Below are 12,428 nucleotides of genomic sequence, written 5' to 3'. Positions count from 1 at the left end.
TCTCTCTCTCTCTCTCTCTCTCTCTCTCTCTCTCTCTCTCTCTCTCTCTCCCTCTCTCTCCATCAGGGAGCAGCCGAACTCCCGGCCCACATTCTCGTCATCAACAGCGGACTCTTCTTCGACACGAAAGGTCAGACAGCTTCCCCAAGTTCCCGCTAAAAGCAGCAGTGTAGAGCAAGGTACAGTCATTGTCCACTGACTTGCACTGGTTACTTTTCCAAATGTTTGTTGAATAAATATGCAAAATATGAAAATATCCTATATTTTTTTATCATGTATGTATTAGCTCTTGCTTCAGAGGAGCGAACACGGCAAATGAAAGTACGCACCTTCCGAACAGCAGCTCCCTCCAGTACCAGCCAGGATCTGGAGAGGGCGCTCAAGAATAAAAGAGAGGTGAGCGCCGTTCTGCTCTCTCGGATTGGACTTCATTTTCATATACACACTACTGTTAAAAAGTTTGGGGATGAATTTCTAATTAAGATTAAATTTATTCCTGTGATTGCAAAGCTGAATTTTCAGCAGCCATCACTTCATTCTTCAGTGTCACATGATCTTTCAGAAGTCATTCTAATATGCTGATTTAGTGTTTAGTAGATTTAGTTTTTCCTGCTTTATGTTTTTGTTTAAACCATCAAACAATCTTAGATGAATATAAAGTTCAAAAGAACAACATTTATTTGAATTGTAAATCTTTTGTAACCTTATAACATATATAACATATATGTTATCTATTATAACATGTTACTTTGACTATTGATCAATTTAATGCATTCTTGCCGAATTAAAGTATTAGAAAATATCTTATACTGACCCCAAACTTTTGAACGGTAGTGTGTAATCCCATTCCAACTCTTTCAAACTGTGAAAAATCTAGAATGTTCAGAATGTATATGCGCTTTCATTCTTTTGTGCATTTCATTCCACTAGCTTTATAAGGAGCAGCGACGAAGCTGTGACAATGTGTCCCATAAGTCCTCAGACAGTGATGTCAGTGACGTGTCAGCCATCTCTCGCGCCAGCAGTGCCTCGCGGATCAGTAGCACCAGCTACATGTCCATTCAATCAGAACGACCCAGGGGTCGCATTAGGTGAGATGCATAGCTATAATCATAAGGGACTGTTGCATTAGGTCTGACAATTTCTGTAACGTTTTGACACCTCGTTAGTGATCATACTTGTTAGAGATCAATTTTTAATTGGAATGTCATTTATTCACTTTTTTTGTTGTTGAAAAATTTGTTCAAACATTTCTTGAAAATCTCTTGAGGAGAGATTATTATAAAAGCAGCTGTGAATCTTTACAGCACCTCCTTTTCTACATTAAGTGGCCATATTCTACACATTTATAACATTTTTGTTCTCTTGAAGAAGTTATGAATTACTGAATAAATGTTTGTGTAGCAGTCAGTAGTTAATTTACACGTTACAATGGTAACCTGTTTTTGTTGTTTAGTTTCCATACATTTATGTTGTACACATTTAAACACTTCCGTTTAAAAGTTTGGGTTTAAGAATGCATTCAATTTATCAGATGTGACAGTGAAGACATTTATAATGTTCCAAAATATTTATATTTCAAATAAATCCTGTTCACTTGAACTTTCTATTCTTCAAAGAATCCTGGAAAAAAAATGTTTTCCAAAGATATTAAGAAGCACAACTTTTTGCAACATTAATAATATTAAGAAATGTTTCTCGAGCATCAAATCAGCATATTAGAATGATTTCTGAAGGATCATGTGACACTGAAGACTGGAAGAATGGCTGCTGAAAATTCCATCACATGAATAAATTACAATTTTAAAATATTAAAATAGAAAAGCTGTTTTAAATTGTAATGATAAAATTTTACAATAGTAATGTTTAACTGTATTTTAATAAAATAAATGCATCCTTGATCATAAGAGACTTGCAAACACATTTAAAAAAATCGACCTCAAACTTTTGAATTGTAATGTCTCTTTTATATCAAAATGGCACAAAAAACAAATCCTGTTTTCAATTATTTATCCCTTTAAGATGATCACAGCAGTCTTTTCCATGATCACGTCATTCTCAGATTTTTATGCTTTTCGGTAAACTCAGAATGAATAATCAAACACAGAGGGTCACATTGTCATAGTGATTTTCCATTTGTCATTTGAGTTACTGAGAGTCTTTGCTATGTTTTCTCCCTCCATCAGCCGTCATATTCATCCATCCAGCCGCAGCATGTTGAAGAGTACGAGTGTTAGTGGGGAAATCTACACTCTGGAGCGTACGGATGGCAGCCAGTCAGACACCGCTCTGGGAACACTGGGTGGAGGAGGGAAAAAGCGCAGATCCAGCCTTAGCGCCCGTGTAGTCGCCATCGTGGGCATTCCCTCACGCCGCAGCAGAAGCACCTCTCAGCTCAGTCAGACAGGTGAGACACTACCAGCCAATCATATCCTTTCTGTGCAACAATGGCTTGAATAGCCACATAAATCAGGTGTTGCTTCTAATAAACTCACAAGTTTAAATCTAAAACATGTTACTCGCTGCTTCATGTACCATATATAGTAGGGCCTTTTAGACAAGGCCTTTTGTCCCAATAAAACTCATTGTTTGGATATCAGTCTGACAAAGTCACTTTTAAACACTCTTTTATTATTCTTTTAAACACCAGAGAAGAGATACAGGACACAGATACATTTCTAAATGCTCTGTTAGCATAGCCTGAGGTGCCCTCTACTGGTGTAAAAGCTAAAATCAACAGTTATTATGGCCAAAAATGCTTTATATCTTGAGGAACAATGAGGATATATTGAGTAGAATGACATTAGTGTCATCAGGACCAAAAAGCATTTTGGAATTGTTAACAAAATCAAGACTGGAATATTATAAAGAGCAAGTTCTTTCCGTCAGTTAAATCCATTTGCCAAGTCTTCCTGCTTTGCTTAGATGGCTATCTCTTATCTGTCTCTCCTCTCTCTTTCTCCGGGTCACCCTTGTCTGGTGGATCTACGTATCAGGTCTCATTCTACCTTGGTTCACTTCTTAAAGTAGCATGTGTCTTTAGTCTCTTTAAAAGTGTGGGAGCTGAAGCCTCGGGCTAGAAATATGAATGGCAGCATGTTAGCATTGGCAAGAGTTCACACTGTCAGGTGCAGATCAACCCTGGATTCCTATCAGATGTAATGTAGATAAATACCTTTGAAGTTGGATCTGATATCCTCTAAAATCCCATATTTTAAGCACTGTCTGTTTATAGTTTAATAAATGGATTGCTGAAAAAAGAAACAAATTCAAAAAGGATGGCAAAAGAAGTTTTTTTGGCACCGCTCTCTGCCAAACGCCTGGATAATATCTTAAAAGGACCATCAGGTGATAAATCATAAAGAGTTGCAAAGATGCGATAAATCAGCATTTTAAAGAGCTCCGCTGCTTTGTAACAGCTGTTCCACGCTCTGTCCACTGCACCAGCCTGATCCATTCACAACCATAGCCAAAACTAAAAATATGATTGCGGGAACACTTTCTTAATCTGTTAACATGAGTTAATGCATTAGGTATGATGAACAATTCTTTTAAAGCATTTAATTGTGGTTCATAGTAATTTATGCGTATATACTAATACAATTATTTATTTTATTTTATTTTTGTACAAATTTTCACATTGTATATTAACATTAGTTAATGTATTAATGTATATTTAGTCTTTTAAACCACCATAACTGCTTTTATTTGATTGAAAATACAGCAAAAACAGTAATATTGTGAAATATTATTAAAAAAGAATTCTGTTTGAATATATTTTAAAATGTCATTTATTCCTGTGATAGCAAAGCTACATTTTCAGCATCATTACACCAGTTTTCAGTGTCACATGATCCTTCAGAAATCATTGTAATATGCTGCTTTGCTGCTCAAGAAACATTTATTATTATTATAAATGTTAAAACCGGTTGTGCTGCTTAATATTTTTGGGGAAGCTGTGATTGGACTTTATTAATCAAAGATTCCTAAAAAAAAAAATGTAAGGAACAGCATTTGTTTAAAATATATATTTTTTGTAACAAGTATGATCAATACTGATTGAATTATCATTAACCTGGATTAATAAACACTGCAAAAATGGTTGTTCCTTGTTAATTGTTAGTTTATGATACTTAATGCATTAACTGATGTTAACAATTTGGAATGTTAATAAAATAAACTGTTTCCAACCAACATTTTTAATTTTTCATAAATTAAAAATGTTTAATTTATCAATTAAACATTTTTTTTTAAAAACCAACACTGCTTTTTCAATATTATCTTAAGAGTGACATAGGCCAATGATGATTTATCTTTTAAACTGCAGAATGACTAATGATGCCAGTGACATTGACTTCACTTGATAGTGTGACACCCAGTGTTCATATTATGAATTTCATTTATTTCACAAAAATGTGACAATTTTAAAAGATTGTTTTTAAAATATCTTGTGGGCTGCACAGAGCATGTAGTTTAAACACTCCTGCTTTAAGATCATTTGTTAGGTACAATTCTAGAAAGTCCAAAAGACTAGAAGAACCTCAACATACAGGTGCTCTAAATGTATTTTATTTTATTTATAAGATAATTTCTGTTCTGACAGTATTTTTCTGTTTTCCCAAATAATGTAAGAGCCATGCAAATGAATGCTAATAAGAGTCCCTGGACCTTTCTTTTGTAAGTCTTGTGAGAATAAGCCCTTGATTGTGTTTTGATGAAAGTGAACACGATGAGTGAAGAGATAAAGCTCTTTGCAACATTTTTAACTCAAACAACTGGCATGACAGCGGATCTGTGAGCCACCTCAGTGGTTGACATTTTCAAAGGATCTGTAATCCATCAAAAGGCCATAAATAGTAAGGATGGCGCCCCATGACGTCCAGCAGGAGATGTTACTCTCACCAAGGGCGAAGATCTTGGTCTTAGACTGCAATATTTTCTCCTGATTGACGGCTGTAAGAATAGCACACAAACTTAAACACCTGGGCGCGCACACACACACAGACATGTTGTGTTTTCATGTTTTATGGGGACTTTTCATAGACATAATGATTTATATACTGTACAAACTGTATATTCTATCCCCTTACACCAGGGGTAGGCAAGTTCAGTCCTAGAGAGCCGCTGTCCTGCAGAGTTTAGCTCCAGCCCTAATCAAACACACCTGAACAAGCTAATCAATGTCTTCAGGAGTACTAAGGCTACAGGCAGGTGAGGGTTTTTTTCAGGGTTGGAGCCAAACTCTGCGGGACAGCGGCTCTAGGACCGAACTTGCCTTACACTAACTCTACCCCTAAACCTACCCAACACAAAAACTTTCACAAAAAATGCTAATCTAAAAATCTAATCAAATGTCTACTACACCTTTTAAAATTTGTGTTTATCAGACCTGCAATAATTCATAAAAGAATCTGGCTTTATCTGTTTGTAGTGTCAAAAATCAAATTTTTTATTTTACAAAAAACATCATTATCTTACTTTTGATGATTCATTATTTTAAATGGTTGCACTTTATTTTACAGTATGTGCACTTATGTGTACTGACAGAGTACTTACCTAATAAAGTACTGGGTGATATAAGATAACTACATGGGCTTATGTTTATGGGTAGGTTCAGGGTTAGTATCTAGTTATTACCCAGTTATTGTAATTACTATAAGTATAGTATGTACATGGGGAACAGGACTGTAAAATAAAGTGCTACCCTTTAACCTTTTGACAGCATTACTATTTTTAATTGAAGTTCTTCTTGCAGAATCTTTCCAAGTGCTGCTTAAGTAAGTTTGGGAATTAAAGGACCTTATTGGGACCCACTTGTCCCCCCGATGACAGTCCTGTGTATAGTAATGCCATTTTCCCCCCATCCACAGAAGCAGCTAACAAGAAAACAAAGGGATCCAGTCAGATCCAGCGCAGTCAGGAGACGGGAATGGCAGTGGAGTATCCCCGTAACGCCATGGCCCGCCAAGCCAGCCGAGAGTCCACTGACGGCAGCATGAACAGCTATAGCTCTGAGGGCAAGTTAGTATCCAGTGCAGTTTGACTCCTCCTTTCTTTCCCTGTTATAAACCATACATAAATGTATACAGCAAGGATGCATTAAATTGATCAAAAGTGACAGTAAAGACATTTATAATGTATACTGTAACCAATTTCTGCTATTTTACCCGATGTTGACCTCCTCCCCAGCTCTCTCTCCCTTAAAATGTCCTGTCTCTGGTGTTTTTTATGTATTCGCTGCAAACCCATCAACAGGCTGCGTGTCATGTACACATGAGCTTCTCTCGTCTAGATTTATTTGGAAAAAACATAAGGATAAGCTAATAGAGAACAGTCTGATTTACAGAGCTAATGCTGTGTCCACTACTGTCTAAACTCCATTTTTGGAGCCAGATGGCAAGCAGTACTCCCCTATAATAATTAAAATATCCATCATCTGCGGAGAGGGGCCTTGGCAGGGTCTGTAGCGGCGCAGAAAACGCCAGCCACGATTCCCTTTACAGCTTCAGAGAGCGGGGGTCGTTCGGTCGGTTGGCCTGTCCGTCGTGACTGTGTGACACGGCAAAATGAGCAGCAACCCCGTGATTTAAGGTTGAACGTGTTTTAAATGGTCTGAAATCACATAAAGCCGTTCATATGGTAGCACGACATGGGCTGGCACGTCCCTCAGACATTCCTGCAGTAGTTAGGTCATGGAAATTGCGCTGGTCTCAAAGGAAATATTGAGTGTATTAAGAGGGGCCTTAACGCAGGACAGGGTTTACATACCATACTCATTTCAGCAGCCTTTGAACGCTAAATGAGGGCAGTAGGCTCATTCTGCAGTAGTAGATTTCATCCATATAAACTAATTCATGTATATGTTCTTGTTTGAAGTTTGTTTTCATATGTTGGTCTCTACAATGGTTTCAGAAGATACATTTGGGGATTTTTATGGATTTATGACAACAAAGTACAGTATTTAAGAATGCATAAATATAACAAGAAATTTACTATAAGCTGTATTTAAATTGCTTCTTTTTATCCATCCATCCATCCATCTGATGACTGGTGCATGTGTGTGTGTCAGTCTGATCTTCTCAGGGATGAGGTTAGGGGCTGACAGCCAGTTCAGTGATTTCCTGGACGGTCTTGGCCCTGCTCAGTTGGTGGGTAGACAAACACTTGCCACGCCCGCTATGGGTAAGTAAATATTTTTTTAGTTATATACAAACTAAAGTCTAAGATTGCTTCAATGGAAAACTTTGAAACATTTAATTTCTTGAAACTTTTTTCTTTTTTTCTTTTAATTGGTTTTGTTTTGTAGGAGATGTTCAGATTGGACTGACGAATAAGAAAGGGCAGCTGGAGGTGGAGGTTATCAGGGCCCGTGGTCTTACACCTAAACCAGGTTCCAAATCGCTGCCGGGTGAGAGTGTGCCCACACACAACTAGTTTTGATAGGGATTAAGGATTCATTATGTGTATCCTACTCATTGTGTAAACATTTTTACATGCATGACTAAACAGTACGATTTTTTAAAAGAAATTAATACATTTATTCAACAAGAATGCATTAATTAAATTGATCAAAAGTGACAGTAAAGACATTTACAATGTTACAAGATCAGTATTTCAAATAAATGCTGTTCTTTTTAACTTTCCATTCATCAAATAATCCTGAAAGATTATGGTTTCCACAATAATATTAAGCAGGACAGCTGTTTTCTAAATTGACAACAATAGGAAATGTTTCTTGAGCACCAAATCAGCATATTAGAATCATTTCTGAAGAATCGTGTGACACTGAAGACTGAAATACATGATAAAATATGCTAAAATATATATTTTTTTTAATTAATATTTCACAATATTATTATTTTTCTCTATTTTTGATCAGACAAATGTAGCCTTGGTAATCATAAGAGACTTTTTTTACGAAAGCGACTCCAAACTTTTGAACAATAGTGTATTTGTAGTTGCTTTATGTAACGAGGTTAGATGTTATGGGAAGAAGTAGGCGGGAACCGGCGAATATTCAAACAGATTTTAATACCAAAAATGAAACAAATACAAATCTAATGTTTTGAGCCCCTCACGGACGACTGCTGTCACATATAATAAAACAAAACACAACATAAGTCCAGGCCTGTTTATCTCTCCTTTATGCCTCCGCTCCTCCCTGAGAGATACGAGACGTCGCGCAGGTGTCGCTCATCATTAATCACGCCACCGGCCTCGCGCCGCTCTCTCACGGCCCTCGGCCTCGTCCCGCTCGCCACACTTTAATTAGTAGTTCAATTTTAGTCATTTAGCACATGTACTTTGGACTAACAGAAATGTGATTTAAAGGAGCTTAATGGAGTGATTACAGCCGGACAATTTGAAGTTTAACACGTTGTACTAATTGTTAATATGACGTGCCGCAGCCAGGCACTATAAATGCTTGAACAAGCCTTTTTGAACTATGTCTGCTCTTCACAGCTCCCTACGTCAAGGTCTATTTGCTGGAAAACGGAGCGTGCAAAGCCAAAAAGAAAACCAAGATTGCACGGAAAACGCTCGATCCTTTGTATCAGCAAGCGCTGTTGTTTGAGGAAAGTCCGCAGGGTAAAGTCCTCCAGGTAGGAAGCGAGTTTCATTCGTTGGTTTTCGGTATACCTCCATAGTCCACATTAGTGTGTACTGACCACTGAATGTGTCTTCAGGTAATAGTGTGGGGAGATTACGGCCGCATGGACCACAAATGTTTCATGGGAGTCGCACAGATTCTGTTAGAGGAGCTGGATCTTTCCAGCACAGTGATCGGTTGGTACAAACTGTTTCCCCCCTCATCATTGGTCGACCCGACCTTAGCTCCTCTCGCTCGTCGCGCTTCCCAGTCATCGCTGGACTCTTCAGGGCCACCGGGCATCATCAGGTCCTAGTGAATGGACAGGAGCGAGACGCGAAACTAAAACACACGGACCAAGGACCCGAGGCAACAATCAGAACCGGAGCGGCAGATAAAGAGACAGATGGACAGAATCATGATCAAAGCTTTGCTGAAGCCTGACAATCACTTCTCTTTTACTTTTGATCTTTGGGTTGTAGAGATTTCCTTTGATCCACTCTGCTCCTTTACTGCATGTTTTGTTGCTGAGATGACGAGAGAAGGAAGGGAGATGCTCCCTAAACGCGACCCCGCTTCGTTTGACAGGAAGCAGAGCCCACAGTGGTTCCGGTAGCCTAGATGGTTCTGGTCAGTCGTCGTATTTGTTTTCTCACATGTGTATGCATTTCAGAGTTGGCGAGAGTGAGAGGACAGCACTGCCCCTCCTCTATATTGCACTTACAGGAAGCCCCAGAGGTCGAGGGTTAAAGGTCAAGATTTAGTCTTCTCAGAGAGTTTCCTCTCTGCTTCACGGATGCTGCATCCGAGACCCCGCCGTGTGCCGGTCTGGCACGAACTCAGACTCAGATTGTGTGACTGCAGTGTGTGTGTGTGTGTGTGTGTGTGTGTGAGTGTGCGTTTGCGTCTATTAAGGCAGGGATGCCTGAGAACCTTTTAAGTCTGTTTACAGCAGTCGCCACCGACTGCTTTGCCTTTTCACGTTACTGTTGATTTGGTAAATAGGCACACTTTGTAGAATGTGAAAACATGCTTCATGTTTTCTGACATTTGTGTCATACGAGCTTCATGGAAGACACAAAACCAATTGTATTTGATTCACTGGGACTGTAAGAAGCTGCCACTATCATTTAGGTTTCTTCAACACTAACAGGAAACTCCGGAAACAGTCACTACATGCATTTGCTCACTAAAACGTTCGACTTTGCAATCACAAAACATATCGTACTGGCATTTCAGAGCATTTTGAATTCTATTCCGTTTGGTAAAGGACCTGTACATACCGATGTTTGAATTTCTACCCAACTAGAGTTTACATTATTTTAATGCGAGCACAATTGCTTGATTTTTGAACAAAACAAGAGAAACGTTTGAGCTTTGGGGAATTGATAATATTAATGAAAAAAATCAGAAGAGGCCAAAATCGTAAGCTTCCTATTTTTAGCCGTTTGTCATCGGTTTTGGGTTTAGTTTATTATAAAACGAATCTCAGAGATCCCCCCTCACCCCCTCCCCCCTCTGAGCATTTTGAATGTGACAGTGAGACGTGGTCTCTGAAGAAGACCGCTCGCCACCAACACGGGGAACAGCATGAATCTGGAACTGTTCCAAGTTGCATGCACATTTTGTAAAACAAGACAGATGAGAAAAAAAGAGACTACAATAAGTGTGTGTGTTAGTTCCACAAACTGTAGGACAGCTTGTATGTTGCATGTACTTGTACAGTTTGCTTGTACTTGATATAAATAGATTATCAAATAAAACGAAGCCATTCATTCCATGTGTGGGCATTTGGCCGGGTTCAGCCATACACACAGGCCTTATTTTGGGGCTGAATGTTCTATACGATTTTTAAAATTGTTTTAACCCCCCCCCAGCCCCCCAACCCGCCCACCGCCCCCGCCCCCGCCTTCTTTTTTCCCCCCTTCTTTACCCTGGATGGATAAATAAGCGCTGTACTGTAGTACTCAGCAAACTCAAGGCCCTATTTTATTGATATGTTGCTGTTCACTGTAGTCTGTACTACTGTGGGGCTAAAACTAAGGTAGAAAGCCTGTATAAAAACTAGAGCTATATGTATATGGAATATAATTATGAAATTCACGATGACTTAGAGATATATCGATATTGAAACAGAGTGTATCAAGTAAACATCACTTACGTACATGCATATATTGTAAATATGAGTCTGCAAAGAAGTTTACTTATATTTACAAAGCAGCCCCATTCAAGTTAATGGATCAGTGCTCTGTCTCTTTGTTCTGCTGAGCGGAAGAAGGGATGCCTCCAAAGTTTTATTTTAGTAATGCCCAATCTAACGAGAGAAATTTGGACCTCTACCACCCTGTTGCTTTATAATAAATGCTCATGAATCCTCGTTTCAAAGAGAAGTTTACTTTATATGCCTGGTTTTGGCAGACTTATTTACTTTGTCAGTATTATTCAAGGATACTGATTGTTTACAGCTCATGTATTCCACTGAAACAAAATTGAAAGTATTCACTGCAACATTTCTTGTTTGTACAGCAGACGTGGCTCAAATAATGTGTATGTTTTATATTCAAGAGTTCATTTTTATTATTTACAAATAAAAGACTGTGTGGAAGAAATTGTGCACTGATTTTTTTATTTGCTTTTTTCAAATGCATGATTCTAGCTTTTTTATTGTTTTAATTTTGTATCTTTATTTATAATCTATGATCATTTAAAAAGTGGAAGAAAATGTGTGCACTAAATTTTTAAACATTTGAAAAATGTTTTGCTTTTCAAATATGTGATACTAGCTTTTTTCATTTTATATATACAATATATATATATTTAGAAATATTAAACATTTGAAATGTAATTTTGATCATTAAAAAATGTCTTAAGATCACATTTTGTCTATGCCCTCAAACCAAACAGAGGTCCGTCCAGTAACGTCCATCAATGCATCGTACTGTAGTAGTTAATGGTAATCCAATCTCTCCACCATGTGGAGGGAAATAGCACTACACAATTCCTTCCTTTTGTTTATGGTTTACTTGCATTTGTTTAATCAGTAACTTTCAATAATTGTGCAAGGTCACTGCTTAACAATAGCTAAAAATACCTCGTCTGTCAGTGCTTCAGATTTCCGGAAATGCGACATTAGACTCAGTCTTGTGTGCTTATGTAACCACTGAGCAGCTGTTCAGAATCTAATGCATAATTCAATTATCCAGCTAATTGTAATTTAATGTCAGTGTCTGTTTAGGTGAGCTATAAAAGTAGCCGCTCTGAAGTCTAGTGAAACATTGCCTTTAAAGATAAAGCAGCTGTTTTCCTAGAAATGCTTAGCCTTGCACTAAATTTCTTGGATGATGTTATGTTTTTAATATTATTAGTGACAGATTTGGTGTTGCTTCGACATTTACTCACTGCTGCTATAGTAATGCATGGGGCATCGGTTAGCAAGACAGAACAAGAACCAAATTTGTTATTAGAGCGTTATATTACACATGCTTCACCACTGAAAAATCAAATCGAGCAGCGGCATGTCTGGAAATCATGACTTCATTGCACAGTTAGTTGGATTGTAACAAAATATTGCTGTTTTTTTTCTTCCATAAACTGAATCACAACTTTAAACTGAAATCAAAAACAGGCAATGATGTTAAACAGTAATGAGGCAAGGCAGGTTTATGTAGCACATTTTGCACAAAGGTTATATAAAGTGCTATACATAACAAAGAGAAAGAGAAATAAAGACAAAATTGTAAACATTAAAGGTTTTAAAACATCAAAATAAAATAATAAAAAGAAGAATTTTCTAATATATAAATATAATAAATATTGACCGAAATAAGTCTTATAAACT

At 37.6% G+C, this 12,428-nt stretch overlaps 1 protein-coding gene across 12 annotated transcripts in view; it reads left to right on the top strand.

The window, feature by feature from the left end:
• rims1a (regulating synaptic membrane exocytosis 1a) overlaps nt 1–11,197 on the top strand; it is a 74,946-nt gene extending 63,749 nt beyond the window's left edge. For all 12 annotated transcript variants that reach the window (XM_084092563.1, XM_084092565.1, XM_084092564.1 and 9 more), the window contains 9 exons: nt 67–179; nt 287–396; nt 931–1,091; nt 2,187–2,407; nt 5,871–6,021; nt 7,070–7,182; nt 7,307–7,408; nt 8,464–8,603; nt 8,688–11,197. In XM_084092563.1, the coding sequence (XP_083948689.1) occupies nt 67–179; nt 287–396; nt 931–1,091; nt 2,187–2,407; nt 5,871–6,021; nt 7,070–7,182; nt 7,307–7,408; nt 8,464–8,603; nt 8,688–8,906 (1,330 nt within the window). In that variant the 3' untranslated portion in view covers nt 8,907–11,197. The remainder of the gene's footprint in view (nt 1–66; nt 180–286; nt 397–930; nt 1,092–2,186; nt 2,408–5,870; nt 6,022–7,069; nt 7,183–7,306; nt 7,409–8,463; nt 8,604–8,687) is intronic.
• The last annotated feature ends 1,231 nt before the right edge of the window (nt 11,198–12,428 follow it).

This window comes from Abramis brama (genome assembly GCF_963993115.1).
Source record: "Abramis brama genome assembly, chromosome: 19".
In the NCBI taxonomy this organism is placed as follows: Eukaryota; Metazoa; Chordata; class Actinopteri; order Cypriniformes; family Leuciscidae; genus Abramis; species Abramis brama.
This window is presented reverse-complemented; position numbering and strand designations above follow the sequence as displayed.